Here is a 16,735-nt window from a genome sequence, read left to right as displayed (position 1 = left end):
AACATGATGCCTGGCATTCACACCAAAGAGTTCAATCTGTCTCATCAGACCAGGGAATTTTGTTTCTCGTGGTCAGAGTCCTTCAGTTGCCTTTTGGCAAACTCCAGGTGGGCTGCTATGTGTCCTTTACTAAGGAGTGGCTTCTGTCTGGCCACTCCACCATACAGAATTACTACCCACACATAATATTTTAAACTTATGACCGACTTTATAGCACCAGGTCAGTATCAAGTCAGTATTTTTGAGTAATCCTGCTTAAAAAAAAAACCAAAACAAAACAAACAGTAATTTTGTTAATTAAACAATCTAAAGAAAGATGACAATCATTTAAGACAAAAGGATAAGAGACCGTTTTACTGCAAGCATAGTTTTTAATACAAAAACAACCAAAAATTTTTCATAATTTTAGTTTTCTTTGACTTTTATACAACTGACTTCCTGCCACCTTGTGGTCACACAGAGTAACACTCGACTCAGCGACTTCCTCAGAGACAAATAAATAAAAAGTCAGCATAAGATGTCTTCATTCTCAATTTCCCTAAACGTCTGATGAAGCTCCGCCCACAACAGGACATTAAAAACAAAAAACCTAGAAGAAGAGACAGTGGGAGGGGGAGGAACTCTGCTCTCATTGGCTCCTGACAATTGTGTTTGTAAGCGAAGGGAAACGCCCCTTTGGTCATCGTCTGGAAATAGAGTCATCAGCAAAGAAAATGTTGCCAATTTAAATCAGAGTGTAAGTCAAATGGGCGCTGCAGACACTTGGTACAAAATGTTTTAATACTAATGGCTCCGTTATGACAAGAACTGAAAAATAAATAGATTCTTCTTTCAGACTAAATAACAGACAGCGGGATTATAAATTAACCAGAAAAACAACAAAGCAAAATGAACCCCCCCCAAAAAGAAAAAACAAAAACAAAAAACAAACATTCGTAAATTAAACATTTTTGCATAACAGTGACCTTTCCTGTAACACGATTTGATGACGCACATAGCATGTGCATCTGTGTGGTGCTAATGGCAACACAGCATCAGGTGGAACAGCAAAAGAAGAGACCGTTGGTGCGTGCTGGTTGTCATCAGGTTAAGATACGCCATCAGTAATGTGCTGTTAGCCACTACCGCTGCTGCAGTAGCACGTTCCCTCTGTCAACACAGTGATATTTGTGTGACAAAACCACATGATTACAAATGCTGTGACGTGGTTGGGTTTGGTCTCAGCGGTGCTTCCACTGATCATTAGGATGTGAGGAGAACTGCGTGCGAAGTGAAGCACGTAGACTTCGTTCCCACCTCCTGAGCTCTTGTAATTCAGTCATTCATCGCTGCCTGTCCGCACGCTTGCTTTTCATGAGATCAGCGCGGCAGTCGTTGCATATTTTTTTAAACAGTCTTGGAGGCGTCGGGCACACAAACCAAAAATAATTTCCTGAATGTTTCATTTTTGCTCCTTGACGTGCTTCGATATGTCAGTGTCATGAAGCAGACGCACTCCTCTTGCTGATCACACTTAAAGTAAGGCAGTGTCACATCAGAGCAGCGATCGGTTCCACCCGCTGGGAATCTGTAGAAGGAAGAACCAGGAGACTGGAAGGCAGACGCGGGTCAGACTTCAAAGAACGAATGAGGAGATTCAATTTGTTCGTCTTCTTTCTCCTGGAAAAGTGCACAAATTCTACAGATGCCCTGTGGGTGACATGCTGGCTAACGCTCCGCCGCTGTGAACTCAAGGAGTGATGCTGCTGCTCCAGTTCCTTCGTGGTCATTCTCAGTGACCAGATCTCAGCCTCCTCCTCGCAGTTTGGTCCTATTTCTTGGCAGACGCCGGGGTCTTTGGGCTGGGCGTCTTCTTTGAGATCGTTGGGATCTTGGAGGGTTTGGCGCCACTGCCCGGGCACCGCGGAGTGTCAGAATTGTCCGAGCAAACAGATCGGGCGTCCTGGAGCTCTGAGGCGTCTGAGGCGTCACTGCCGCGGCGACTGCTCGCCCTGCTGCCTGTGCGGCTGCCAGCTCGGCTGGCGGGGCCGCTCGCCGTGGACGCGGCTCGCTTCGGATCTGAAGGGGGGAAAGAAAGGAGGGAAGAAAAAAAGCTATAAAACTGAAAAACCAAAAAGGAAAGAAGAAAACTAAATGTAACAGAAAATTTTAACATTTTAAAAAATTATAAATTTGAATCTGTGATTCAGGTCAGCAGCTGTGACATCATAAAGCATCAATAATCAGCCGTTTGTGTTGTCAAAATGATTTGATTTACACACCGATCACACTGAAGTGTGACAAGTCTGTTTTCATTTTCAACAAAAAAATAATTTCACAGGACAAATGGGATGGCGTCTCACCAGCTCGAGCTGGTTTACCAGCGGAGTGAGTGCTTCCGCCGTTCTCTCCGGTCAGGGAGCCTCGGCTTGAGTGGAAGGTCGGTCGCTTCAGTTTAGAGCCCGATGCCGCCCCCTGCAGAAACAGATGAGAAACGTTAGTCAAGGTCCTTGTACCTGGACAGTCACATAGACACGAACATGGGAACAAAACAGACATAAATTAACACCACACAGGCACATATCTTATTGCACGTGAAGATGCTCACAAACGTTTCTGCCAAAAACACTTAAAACCCTTTTTGTTGATCTTCCCCAAATTTACTTATTTCATATTTTCATAAGTTCCTTGAATGTATTTACTTTAGTAATCCTGCTAACAAATGTAGACCAAAAATCTCCCCAAAAAGACTACTATACAAAATAATGGTATTTGAATAACAATAATAATAAATTTACATGCGAGCAGACGGGAGCGAATGTTAGTGCATTAAGGAGCTGAGTGGGCGGGGCCGCAGGGGGTGGGTGCGTTACCTCATGCCCAGGCGTGGAGTGGAAGAGATCTGGGCAGCACTGGCACGTGGTTGGCGTTGGACTTTTACTGTGTGCCAGCCATGGCTTGGCATAGTCACGCGAATGAGTGTGGGAGGACTGAAGGGAGGAAGGGAAGGAAGGAAGGACGGCAAAGCAGCAAAGGCCAGAAAGGAGTGCAGGAGTTATGCAAAGAAAAGAAGCCGCAGTTTGATGGTGAGGGAGTGTAGCGCAGCGTTTTTGAGTGACAGCGGATCAGATCCCCGCCCCCCAAACAGAGTCCAACAGGGACATTTTTACAGCCGGGTGAAGCAGGAAGTGAGGTAAAGACAAGATGACAGAAAAAACAACAAATAAAAATCTCACATTGTCATGTTTGACAAACAGAATGAAAATCACAGAAACAAAATTCCAAACAGAACAGACAAACGTCACCAACATCACAACGGTGACAGTAATGAAGAAGCTCAGTCAGCGTTCTGCACAAACCCTTTTGTCTAGACTGATTTTTCCTGCTCCTACGTGCACGTTTTCTTCAACAGCTTCAAACGCTGAAATGATGGCAGCACTGACCCAAACCGGCATCACTGAGCTGAACCCCTGACTCGCACAAGGCAGAATTTACAGGAACAACTTTCATCACGATCCAGAGTCCATTAGGCTTCAGACTCTGCCCCCTAGTGGCCACAATTTTCAAAACATCCACTATCAGACGACTGAGGCTATAATGAAATGATCCCCTAAGCGCGTGCGTGCGCACACGTACACCCACACGCACATGCAGTTCTGCTCTGCCTTTGGTGATGCAGGTAAAAAAATGTAACTTCTGTAGAATCTGAGATTTTACCAGAGCAGCTAATTCTCTCTCCTGACTGAGCCGTAAGAAGGATAAAATTAAGTGGAAAATAAATTTTTGACCAATTTGCTCAAGCAACTTAATAAAAGGCTCTTACCCGGGATGATGCTGAAGCCGTTGGGGTGGCAGGAGCTGAGGGGGCGGAAGGAAGGGAGGCGCCACTGTGGGAGGCGGAGGAGGAGGAGCGGGTCGGTGATGCATTGCGGGAGCCTGGTTTAGAACGTCGGCCCCGGGAGCGGAAGGCTGCCAGACCCTGAGATGCTCCTTCCGGAAGGATGAACTTCTCCCTCAGCTCCAGGTTGGTGCGGCCGCGAGCTGGAGAGAGAGACAACGCCAAACAAATAATCAGCATCCTTCACCCGGCTCACAGTGTTCCTCCAGCAGGGGGCAGCATACACAGCGAGCAGTGACAGTGCTTCCTTGGCTGCAGACAGTCTGTGCATGTTTCATTTGAGAGTGCATGTGAGCAGAGCAGGGTGTGAAAAGGGGCGTGGTTGTAGGGTTTCAGGGAGTCGTTCTTAAGATGAGGGCTGAGCGTTCGCTTTTAGAGCAAAGGCACAAACAGAACAAAATTACAACTGATGCACAATAATTCAAGACGCAACTGAAGTTAGCCAGGCAGCCATGTTTAGGAGAAACACCGTCATCCTCGCAGACCCACCCCCCCAGGTCAGGACTGTAGTTTGACGCATTTAGGGGATTCTGGCACCAATAATGACATCAGAATGAAAGTGTCTTTAAGCAATAATAAGCATCTCTAACGTTAAATCTTGAATTTGACTGATGCTGCAACTCCCACTGCGTAACTGCTTAACCCCCCCAATTCTATATTTTAACATCTCACTGTGAAAAGGTGCTTGCTCACTTCCTGCGTATGTGGGCGGGGGTCATGCCGAGCTCATGTTTAGCAGGACAGCCCTCGAAGATTCAACGTTCCTCCGCTTCAAAAGCGACTCGATATTTTCTGACAAGTGCAGCAGACAAGAAGCAGCCGAAAAAAAAATGAGTGCAAACAAGAAAGAGGAGGGCTGCAGCGAGCCGGAGTAGCCTCGAGCCACACCCCCTAGCAATGCCAGTTAATGAAACAAAAACACCCTTCAATTATGCCCCCTGCGTCCAGCCACCCAGGTCCATCCTGTAATTATGTCTCCCACCGACCAGCCGTGTTGGAAGCCATCGCTGTTAGAAACCCAGGCTGGCCACGCCCAGGTCTTCAGCTATTTTTTCTCTTGTAGGTTAGAGAGTAAAAGAAGATGAGCCCTGCTTTTATTCTTCAGTCATAATGAAGGTTTTATATTTTATTTTCACTGACACGTCAAACACTCTCCGATCGTCTCAAACGTTTAAATTGATACACTAAACAAACATTTTCAGAAACAGAATATTACATTTCCTCCCACTGAGCGTCAGAAATAATTTGGATAAATAAACTGATTTATGACCAAATGCCACCCGAGGCTGCTAACTGATCCTCAGCTCATAAGATGGAGACAAAACATTTTTCACCCAAAGTAGAGTACTGCCCCCTTCTGGTTAAATAAGCATTAAGCCAAAAGGCATCATTGAGTGCTGTGATACATAATGTTCTATGCTTTTAAACTGACCCACAGTCTTTTTAAACCATTTCAAACCAGATAGTTTAAAATGTGTAACACTGGGTTTATTATTGTTAAAATTGTAGATAATCTGGTTTTAGCTGGTATTAAACAGTTTTTCCACTAGGAACAAACTAATTAAAATACATTTTTTAAGGTATTTATACAACCCCTGGCAAAAATTATGGAATCACCGGCCTCGGAGGATGTTCATTCAGTTGTTTAATTTTGTAGAAAAAAAGCAGATCACAGACATGACACAAAACTAAAGTCATTTCAAATGGCAACTTTCTGGCTTTAAGAAACACTATAAGAAATCAGGAAAAAAAATGGTGGCAGTCAGTAACGGTTACTTTTTTAGACCAAGCAGAGGGAAAAAAATATGGACTCACTCAATTCTGAGGAAAAAATTATGGAATCATGAAAAACAAAAGAACGCTCCAACACATCACTAGTATTTTGTTGCACCACCTCTGGCATTTATAACAGCTTGCAGTCTCTGAGGCATGGACTTAATGAGTGACAAACAGTACTCTTCATCAATCTGGCTCCAACTTTCTCTGATTGCTGTTGCCAGATCAGCTTTGCAGGTTGGAGCCTTGTCATGGACCATTTTCTTCAACTTCCAAAGATTTTCAATTGGATTAAGATCCGGACTATTTGCAGGCCATGACATTGACCCTATGTGTCTTTTTGCAAGGAATGTTTTCACAGTTTTTGCTCTATGGCAAGATGCATTATCACCTTGAAAAATGATTTCATCATCCCCAAACATCCTTTCAATTGATGAGATAAGAAAAGTGTCCAAAATATCAACGTAAACTTGTGCATTTATTGATGATGTAATGACAGCCATCTCCCCAGTGCCTTTACCTGACATGCAGCCCCATATCATCAATGACTGTGGAAATTTACATGTTCTCTTCAGGCAGTCATCTTTATAAATCTCATTGGAAAGGCACCAAACAAAAGTTCCAGCATCATCACCTTGCCCAATGCAGATTCGCGATTCATCACTGAATATGACTTTCAGCCAGTCATCCACAGTCCACGACTGCTTTTCCTTAGTCCATTGTAACCTTGTTTTTTCTGTTTAGGTGTTAATGATGGCTTTCGTTTAGCTTTTCTGTATGTAAATCCCATTTCCTTTAGGCGGTTTCTTACAGTTCGGTCACAGACGTTGACTCCAGTTTCCTCCCATTCGTTCCTCATTTGTTTTGTTGTGCATTTTTGATTTTTGAGACATATTGCTTTAAGTTTTCTGTCTTGACGCTTTGATGTCTTCCTTGATCTACCAGTATGTTTGCCTTTAACAACCTTCCCATGTTGTTTGTATTTGGTCCAGAGTTTAGACACAGCTGACTGTGAACAACCAACATCTTTTGCCACATTGCGTGATGATTGACCCTCTTTTAAGAGTTCGATATTCCTCTCCTTTGTTTCAATTGACATCTCTCGTGTTGGAGCCATGATTCATGTCAGTCCACTTGGTGCAACAGCTCTCCAAGGTGTGATCACTCCTTTTTAGATGCAGACTAATGAGCAGATCTGATTTGATGCAGGTGTTGGTTTTGGGGATGAAAATTTACAGGGTGATTCCATAATTTATTCCTCAGAATTGAGTGAGTCCATATTTTTTTTCCCTCTGCTTGGTCTAAAAAAAATTTTTTTTTCTTGATTTCTTATAGTGTTTCTTAAAGCCAGAAAGTTGCCATTTGAAATGACTTTAGTTTTGTGTTATGTCTGTGATCTGCTTTTTTTCTATAAAATTAAACAAGTGAATGAACATCCTCCGAGGCCGGTGATTCCATAAATATTGCCAGGGGTTGTAGTATATTTTTTATTTAAGTTTAAATTTAAGTCACCTAAAATATTGTTAAACTATAAAAGATAAACAAGGGCAACATCCTAATCTGCATCACAAAACCTAACCTGGATTTGTACAAATTGTCATCTATGGCAGCAACTTTAATCATGAGTCACAAAGACTTTGTGGAGTTCAAGTTCTCACAAACAACATTTCAGACAGACTGTCCCTGGTGGGCAAAATCAGAACTGAAATGCACCCAATGCTGAACATGTCTGAGGTTTGGCTGAGGTCTTGCTGACCTGTGTACACAAGGTCACCTCAGTGTACAAAAGTTTATGAAAACTGGCCCCCTGGTGGCCACAATTAGAACAAAACCTGAGGTTTTAGCAACATCCTTTTGGACCAAGTACCACTTTGATAAAGTTTTTGTGAAGGCATCACGTCAACATCGACCACATGGATGAACAGATGGACACATAGAGTTCCTAAACCTGTTCTGCCTTCAAAGTTGTTAACTGCAAAACTGTGAAAAACAAGTTTAATCAATAATGAAAATAAAATGTTGAAGAATATTTTTAAAGTTTAAATTCTTTCGTTCTTTGTCCTATGATTAATGTCCAGCCATGTTTTCGTTTGGGCTCAGCTCGTCATCTTCTGCTGATCAATTATGTTAAAATGTCAATAAATCACCAAGACCAGGGGTTGGCCAAATCCTGCGAGTGAGAAAAGCATGACACCAACATGTGGCACACAGACGAGACAACGATGGCGACAGACACAAAGTGGACAGACGGCGGACAGCAGTGCTTCACGACGTGGACGGATGGAGAGATGGGGAAGTGAGAGATGAAGAATAGATACCTCGGTAACAGAAATAGCCCGGAGTGACTGTCACTAAGAGACACAAGAGACAATAAGAGACAACTGCAAGCTCACGGCACACAAAAACATAACTTCATCGCCACGGCAACCCGGACGCGAAGTTGACAGACGCCCGAAATGGGTTTTAAAAAGCAAACTGTTTTCAGAGAAGCCGGGAGAAGGTTGGGACAGAAGAAGAACAGGGGAAGAGTCTGCAAGCGACAATCAACTCAAAGCAGGAACTAATAATGAAACAGAGGTCAGAAAGGTCACAGAACTCAAAAATAAATAAATAAAAATAACAAAGTGCTTTCACACAAACAGGATGGAGGAAAAAATGATGAGATAGAGGAGAAACCCAACCTATACGAGATGAGATGGAGCTACTGGAATCGGAGCGAAGAATCTTAAGTCCAGGATGTTGCACTGAGGAAAGAGAAGAAGGGAGGGAGAGAACTGAGGACCATGCACCATGCAAATCACTGAGGACAGAAAGATCAAATCATCCAGGGCCCGTTGCACAAAAGTAGGATTCAGACATCCAGGATTAATAACTGAGCTAAGGTCAAAGAATCCAAAACAAGAGTGTTCAGGTTAAATGGTTGCACAAAGATCAAGCCAGGATGAGCAGACACAGATTCATCGAGCCAGGTAAATAAAGTTCCTCTTATGTTTGCTCCTCTGCTGTGTCATTAGCCTGTATGTATGCAAGTGTGTATGTGTGCGTACGTGTGTGTGTATATATATATATATATGTGAGTGTGTGTGTGTGTGTGTATAAGGCATTTAATGCTTCGATCTTAAATATGATCAATCTATCTTTGTTAGTTGGCTATGTACCACAGGCTTTTAAGGTGGCAGTAATTAAACCATTACTTAAAAAGCCATCACTTGACCCAGCTATCTTAGCTAATTATAGGCCAATCTCCAACCTTCCTTTTCTCTCAAAAATTATTGAAAGGGTAGTTGTAAAACAGCTAACTGATCATCTGCAGAGGAATGGTCTATTTGAAGAGTTTCAGTCAGGTTTTAGAATTCATCATAGTACAAAAACAGCATTAGTGAAGGTTACAAATGATCTTATGGCCTCGGACAGTGGACTCATCTCTGTGCTTGTTCTGTTAGACCTCAGTGCTGCTTTTGATACTGTTGACCATAAAATTTTATTACAGAGATTAGAGCATGCCATAGGTATTAAAGGCACTGCGCTGCGGTGGTTTGAATCATATTTGTCTAATAGATTACAATTTGTTCATGTAAATGGGGAATCTTCTTCACAGACTAAAGTTAATTATGGAGTTCCACAAGGTTCTGTGCTAGGACCAATTTTATTCACTTTATACATGCTTCCCTTAGGCAGTATTATTAGACGGTATTGCTTAAATTTTCATTGTTATGCAGATGATACCCAGCTTTATCTATCCATGAAGCCAGAGGACACACACCAATTAGCTAAACTGCAGGATTGTCTTACAGACATAAAGACATGGATGACCTCTAATTTCCTGCTTTTAAACTCAGATAAACAAATCTTAGAAACATGGTGTCTAACCAGATGCTTACTCTGGATGGCATTACCCTGACCTCTAGTAATACTGTGAGAAATCTTGGAGTCATTTTTGATCAGGATATGTCATTCAAAGCGCATATTAAACAAATATGTAGGACTGCTTTTTTGCATTTATGCAATATCTCTAAAATCAGAAAGGTCTTGTCTCAGAGTGATGCTGAAAAACTACACTCAACAAAAATATAAATGCAACACTTTTGGTTTTGCTCCCATTTTGTATGAGATGAACTCAAAGATCTAAAACTTTTTCCACATACACAATATCACCATTTCCCTCAAATATTGTTCACAAACCAGTCTAAATCTGTGATAGTGAGCACTTCTCCTTTGCTGAGATAATCCATCCCACTTCACAGGTGTGCCATATCAAGATGCTGATTAGACACCATGATTAGTGCATAGGTGTGCCTTAGACTGCCCACAATAAAAGGCCACTTTGAAAGGTGCAGTTTTGTTTTATTGGGGGGGGATACCAGTCAGTATCTGGTGTGACCGCCATTTGCCTCATGCAGTGCAACACATCTCCTTCGCATAAAGTTGAAGAGAACACCTCTCCAATGTGCCAAATGCCAGCGAATGTGAGCATTTGCCCACTCAAGTCGGTTACGACGACGAACTGGAGTCAGGTTGAGACCCCGATGAGGACGTCGAGCATGCAGATGAGCTTCCCTGAGACGGTTTCTGACAGTTTGTGCAGAAATTCTTTGGTTATGCAAACCGATTGTTTCAGCAGCTGTCCGAGTGGCTGGTCTCAGACGATCTTGGAGGTGAACATGCTGGATGTGGAGGTCCTGGGCTGGTGTGATTACACGTGGTCTGCGGTTGTGAGGTTGGTTGGATGTACTGCCAAATTCTCTGAAACGCCTTTGGAGATGGCTTATGGTAGAGAAATGAACATTCAATACACGAGCAACAGCTCTGGTTGACATTCCTGCTGTCAGCATGCCAATTGTACGCTCCCTCAAATCTTGCGACATCTGTGGCATTGTGCTGTGTGATAAAACTGCACCTTTCAGAGTGGCCTTTTATTGTGAGCAGTCTAAGGCACACCTGTGCACTAATCATGGTGTCTAATCAGCATCTTGATATGGCACACCTGTGAGGTGGGATGGATTATCTCAGCAAAGGAGAAGTGCTCACTATCACAGATTTAGACTGGTTTGTGAACAATATTTGAGGGAAATGGTGATATTGTGTATGTGGAAAAAGTTCTAGATCTTTGAGTTCATCTCATACAAAATGGGAGCAAAACCAAAAGTGTTGCGTTTATATTTTTGTTGAGTATAATTCATGCATTTATTTCCTCTAGGCTGGACTATTGTAATTCATTATTATCAGGTTGTCCTAAAAGTTCCCTAAAAAGCCTTCAGTTAATTCAAAATGCTGCAGCTAGAGTACTGACGGGGACTAGAAGGAGAGAGCATATCTCACCCATATTGGCCTCTCTTCATTGGCTTCCTGTTAATTCTAGAATAGAATTTAAAATTCTTCTTCTTACTTATAAGGTTTTGAATAATCAGGTCCCATCTTATCTTAGGGACCTTGTAGTACCATATCACCCCAATAGAGCGCTTCGCTCTCAGACTGCAGGCTTACTTGTAGTTCCTAGGGTTTGTAAGAGTAGAATGGGAGGCAGAGCCTTCAGCTTTCAGGCTCCTCTCCTGTGGAACCAGCTCCCAATTCAGATCAGGGAGACAGACACCCTCTCTACTTTTAAGATTAGGCTTAAAACTTTCCTTTTTGCTAAAGCTTATAGTCAGGGCTTGATCAGGTGACCCTGAACCATCCCTTAGTTATGCTGCTATAGACGTAGACTGCTGGGGGGTTCCCATGATGCACTGTTTCTTTCTCTTTTTGCTCTGTATGCACCACTCTGCATTTAATCACTAGTGATCGATCTCTGCTCCCCTCCACAGCATGTCTTTTTCCTGGTTCTCTCCCTCAGCCCCAACAAGTCCCAGCAGAAGACTGCCCCTCCCTGAGCCTGGTTCTGCTGGAGGTTTCTTCCTGTTAAAAGGGAGTTTTTCCTTCCCACTGTAGCCAAGTGCTTGCTCACAGGGGGTCGTTTTGACCGTTGGGGTTTTACATAATTATTGTATGGCCTTGCCTTACAATATAAAGCGCCTTGGGGCAACTGTTTGTTGTGATTTGGCGCTATATAAAAAAATTGATTGATTGATTGATTGATGTGAATCTCATCACTAACAACAATTCGATACATTACCGATTCAGTGCGATTTGATATGTATTTGATGGTAATCAATCACAATGTGATACGATTGCATCATGGCTTGTTGATAGTCTCAGTTAATGAACACTCTGCATTGTGTGTGACGTGTGATGATTGGTTTAATAGTCTTCATCTTATAATTGCAGGTGGTTTCAGACCTCTGGAGTGTATCAGCGCCTGTCACAAGGTGAGCCAAACACCCTCTATTAATAACCACTTTTCATATCATGGCTGCGTCGACAGTGTCACTATTTATGAGGTTGTGATGATAACATTCTATATTGACAGGTGAAGTCTCTAGTGTGTTGCTGGGGTACCGGGGGCACAACTTCCAGCCTTTTCTCCTGGCACCATACACAGACCCCCAGGAAGCACAGCAGGCCTACAATCATGCCCATGCCAGGACAAGGGCCAGTATCGAAATCAATCAATCAATCAATTTTATTTATATAGCGCCAAATCACAACAAACAGTTGCCCCAAGGCGCTTTATATTGTAAGACAAGGCCATACAATAATTACGTAAAAACCCCAATGGTCAAAACGACCCCCTGTGAGCAAGCACTTGGCGACAGTGGGAAGGAAAAACTCCCTTTTAACAGGAAGAAACCTCCAGCAGAACCAGGCTCAGGGAGGGGCAGTCTTCTGCTGGGACTGGTTGGGGCTAAGTGAGAGAACCAGGAAAAAGACATGCTGTGGAGGGGAGCAGAGATCAATCACTAATGATTAAATGCAGAGTGGTGCATACAGAGCAAAAAGAGAAAGAAACACTCAGTGCATCATGGGAACCCCCCAGCAGTCTAAGTCTATAGCAGCATAACTAAGGGAAGGTTCAGGGTCACCTGATCCAGCCCTAACTATAAGCTTTAGCAAAAAGGAAAGTTTTAAGCCTAATCTTAAAAGTAGAGAGGGTGTCTGTCTCCCTGATCCGAATTGGGAGCTGGTTCCACAGGAGAGGAGCCTGAAAGCTGAAGGCTCTGCCTCCCATTCTACTCTTACAAACCCTAGGAACTACAAGTAAGCCTGCAGTCTGAGAGCGAAGCGCTCTATTGGGGTGATATGGTACTATGAGGTCCCTAAGATAAGATGGGACCTGATTATTCAAAACCTTCTAAGTAAGAAGAAGAATTTTAAATTCTATTCTAGAATTAACAGGAAGCCAATGAAGAGAGGCCAATATGGGTGTGATATGCTCTCTCCTTCTAGTCACCATCAGTACTCTAGCTGCAGCATTTTGAATTAACTGAAGGCTTTTCAGGGAACTTTTAGGACAACCTGATAATAATGAATTACAATAGTCCAGCCTAGAGGAAATAAATGCATGAATTAGTTTTTCAGCATCACTCTGAGACAAGACCTTTCTAATTTTAGAGATATTGCGTAAATGCAAAAAAGCAGTCTTACATATTTGTTTAATATGCGCTTTGAATGACATATCCTGATCAAAAATGACTCCAAGATTTCTCACAGTATTACTAGAGGTCAGGGTAATGCCATCCAGAGTAAGGATCTGATTAGACACCATGTTTCTAAGATTTGTGGGGCCAAGTACAATAACTTCAGTTTTATCTGAGTTTAAAAGCAGGAAATTAGAGGTCATCCATGTCCTTATGTCTGTAAGACAATCCTGCAGTTTAGCTAATTGGTGTGTGTCCTCTGGCTTCATGGATAGATAAAGCTGGGTATCATCTGCGTAACAATGAAAATTTAAGCAATGCTTTCTAATAATACTGCCTAAGGGAAGCATGTATAAAGTGAATAAAATTGGTCCTAGCACAGAACCTTGTGGAACTCCATAATTAACTTTAGTCTGTGAAGGAGATTCCCCATTTACATGAACAAATTGTAATCTATTAGATAAACATGATTCAGACCACCGCAGCGCAGTGCCTTTAATACCTATGGCATGCTCTAATCTCTGTAATAAAATTTTAATGGTCAACAGTATCAAAAGCAGCACTGAGGTCTAACAGAACAAGCACAGAGATGAGTCGACTGTCTGAGGCCATAAGAAGATCATTTGTAACCTTCACTAATGCAGTTTCTGTACTATGATGAATTCTAAAACCTGACTGAAACTCTTCAAATAGACCACTCCTCTGCAGATGATCAGTTAGCTGTTTTACAACTACCCTTTCAAGAATTTTTGAGAGAAAAGGAAGGTTGGAGATTGGCCTATAATTAGCTAAGATAGCTGGGTCAAGTGATGGCTTTTTAAGTAATGGTTTAATTACTGCCACCTTAAAAGCCTGTGGTACATAGACAACTAATAAAGATAAATTGATCATATTTAAGATCGAAGCATTAAATAATGGTAGGGCTTCCTTGAGCAGCCTGGTAGGAATGGGGTCTAACAGACATGTTGATGGTTTGGATGAAGTAACTAATGAAAATAACTCAGAACAATTGGAGAGAAAGAGTCTAACCAAATACCGGCATCACTGAAAGCAGCCAAAGATAACGATACGTCTTTGGGATGATTATGAGTAATTTTTTCTCTAATAGTTAAAATTTTATTAGCAAAGAAAGTCATGAAGTCATTACTAGTTAAAGTTAAAGGAATACTCGGCTCAATAGAGCTCTGACTCTTTGTCAGCCTGGCTACAGTGCTGAAAAGAAACCTGAGGTTGTTCTTATTTTCTTCAATTAGTGATGAGTAGTAAGATGTCCTAGCTTTACGGAGGGCTTTTTTATAGAGCAACAGACTCTTTTTCCAGGCTAAGAGAAGATCTTCTAAATTAGTGAGACGCCATTTCCTCTCCAACTTACGGGTTATCTGCTTTAAGCTGCGAGTTTGTGAGTTATACCACGGAGTCAGGCACTTCTGATTTAAAGCTCTCTTTTTCAGAGGAGCTACAGCATCCAAAGTTGTCTTCAATGAGGATGTAAAACTACTGACGAGATACTCTATCTCACTTACAGAGTTTAGATAGCTACTCTGCACTGTGTTGGTATATGGCATTAGAGAACATAAAGAAGGAATCATATCCTTAAACCTAGTTACAGCGCTTTCTGAAAGACTTCTAGTGTAATGAAACTTATTCCCCACTGCTGGTTAGTCCATCAGAGTAAATGTAAATGTTATTAAGAAATGATCAGACAGAAGGGAGTTTTCAGGGAATACTGTTATGGTATGGAAATTGAAGACTTAAGTCAGAACAAGATCTAAGATATGATTAAAGTGGTGGGTGGACTCATTTACATTTTGAGCAAAGCCAATTGAGTCTAATAATAAGATTAAATGCAGTGTTGAGGCTGTCATTCTCAGCATCTGTGTGGATGTTAAAATCGCCCACTATAATTATCTTATCTGAGCTAAGCACTAAGTCAGACAAAAGTTCTGAAAATTCACAGAGGAACTCACAGTAACGACCAGGAGGACGATAGATAACAAATAAAACTGGTTTTTGGGACTTCCAATTTGGATGGACAAGACTAAGAGTCAAGCTTTCAAATGAATTAAAGCTCTGTCTGGGTTTTTGATTAATTAATAAGCTGGAATGGAAGATTGCTGCTAATCCTCCGCCTCGGCCCGTGCTACGAGTGTTCTGGCAGTTAGTGTGACTCGGGGGTGTTGACTCATTTAAACTAACATATTCATCCTGCTGTAACCAGGTTTCTGTAAGGCAGAATAAATCAATATGTTGATCAATTATTATATCATTTACTAACAGGGACTTAGAAGAGAGAGACCTAATGTTTAATAGACCACATTTAACTGTTTTAGTCTGTGGTGCAGTTGAAGGTGCTATATTATTTTTTCTTTTTGAATTTTTATGCTTAAATAGATTTTTGCTGGTTATTGGTGGTCTGGGAGCAGGCACCGTCTCTACGGGGATGGGGTAATGAGGGGATGGCAGGGGGAGAGAAGCTGCAGAGAGGTGTGTAAGACTACAACTCTGCTTCCTGGTCCCAACCCTAGATAATCACGGTTTGGAGGATTTAAGAAAATTGGCCAGATTTCTAGAAATGAGAGCTGCTCCATCCAAAGTGGGATGGATGCCGTCTCTCCTAACAAGACCAGGTTTTCCCCAGAAGCTTTGCCAATTATCTATGAAGCCCACCTCATTTTTTGGACACCACTCAGACAGCCAGCAATTCAAGGAGAACATGCGGCTAAACATGTCACTCCCAGTCCGATTGGGGAGGGGCCCAGAGAAAACTACAGAGTCCGACATTGTTTTTGCAAAGTTACACACCGATTCAATGTTAATTTTAGTGACCTCCGATTGGCGTAACTGGGTGTCATTACTGCCGAAGTGAATTACAATCTTACCAAATTTACGCTTAGCCTTAGCCAGCAGTTTCAAATTTCCTTCAATGTCGCCTGCTCTGGCCCCCGGAAGACAATTGACTATGGTGGCTGGTGTCGCTAACTTCACATTTCTCAAAACAGAGTCGCCAATAACCAGAGTTTGATCCTCGGCGGGTGTGTCGCAGAGTGGGGAAAAACGGTTAGAAATGTGAACGGGTTGGCGGTGTACACGGGGCTTCTGTTTAGGGCTACGCTTCCTCCTCACAGTCACCCAGTCGGCCTGCTTTCCCGGCTGCTCGGGATCTTCCAGAGGGAAACTAACGGCGGCTAAGCTACCTTGGTCCGCACCGACTACAGGGGCCTGGCTAGCTGTAGAATTTTCCACGGTGCGGAGCCGAGTCTCCAATTCGCCCAGCCTGGCCTCCAAAGCTACGAATAAGCTACACTTATTACAAGTACCATTACTGCTAAAGGAGGCCGAGGAATAACTAAACATTTCACACACAGAGCAGAAAAGTGCGGGAGAGACTGGAGAAGCCGCTATGCTAAACCGGCTAAGAGCTAGTGGCTGCGCTAAGCTAGCGGATTCCTAAAAACACACAAAGTGAATAATATGTAAATAATTTAGAGGTGATTCAGCAGAGGGAGTGCTTTAGTTAAGGCACGTGAAGATTACACTGTGAAACAAATCGTTATCTAGGTAACTAGAT

The 16,735-nt window shown here is 42.5% G+C and overlaps 1 protein-coding gene across 28 annotated transcripts in view; it reads right to left on the bottom strand.

Annotated features, from left to right (window-relative positions):
* Positions 1-350: 350 nt before the first annotated feature.
* Positions 351-16,735, bottom strand: part of macf1a (microtubule actin crosslinking factor 1a) — a 431,888-nt gene continuing 415,503 nt past the window's right edge. For 17 of the 28 annotated variants that reach the window (XM_034161160.1, XM_034161172.1, XM_034161174.1 and 14 more), the window contains 5 exons: positions 8,335-8,397; positions 3,803-4,020; positions 2,853-2,969; positions 2,343-2,454; positions 351-2,058 (listed from right to left, as the gene is read on the bottom strand). In XM_034161160.1, the coding sequence (XP_034017051.1) occupies positions 1,811-2,058; positions 2,343-2,454; positions 2,853-2,969; positions 3,803-4,020; positions 8,335-8,397 (758 nt within the window). In that variant the 3' untranslated portion in view covers positions 351-1,810. Of the gene's footprint in view, positions 2,059-2,342; positions 2,455-2,852; positions 3,527-3,802; positions 4,021-8,334; positions 8,398-16,735 lie in introns of those variants that run through there. The other 11 variants (XM_034161171.1, XM_034161168.1, XM_034161169.1 and 8 more) reach the window with 5 other exon arrangements.

The sequence above is a fragment of the Thalassophryne amazonica genome, chromosome 20 (genome assembly GCF_902500255.1).
Source record: "Thalassophryne amazonica chromosome 20, fThaAma1.1, whole genome shotgun sequence".
Lineage (NCBI taxonomy): Eukaryota > Metazoa > Chordata > Actinopteri > Batrachoidiformes > Batrachoididae > Thalassophryne > Thalassophryne amazonica.
The sequence above is the reverse complement of the archived record's forward strand: the minus strand, read 5'-3'. Positions and strand labels throughout refer to the sequence as shown.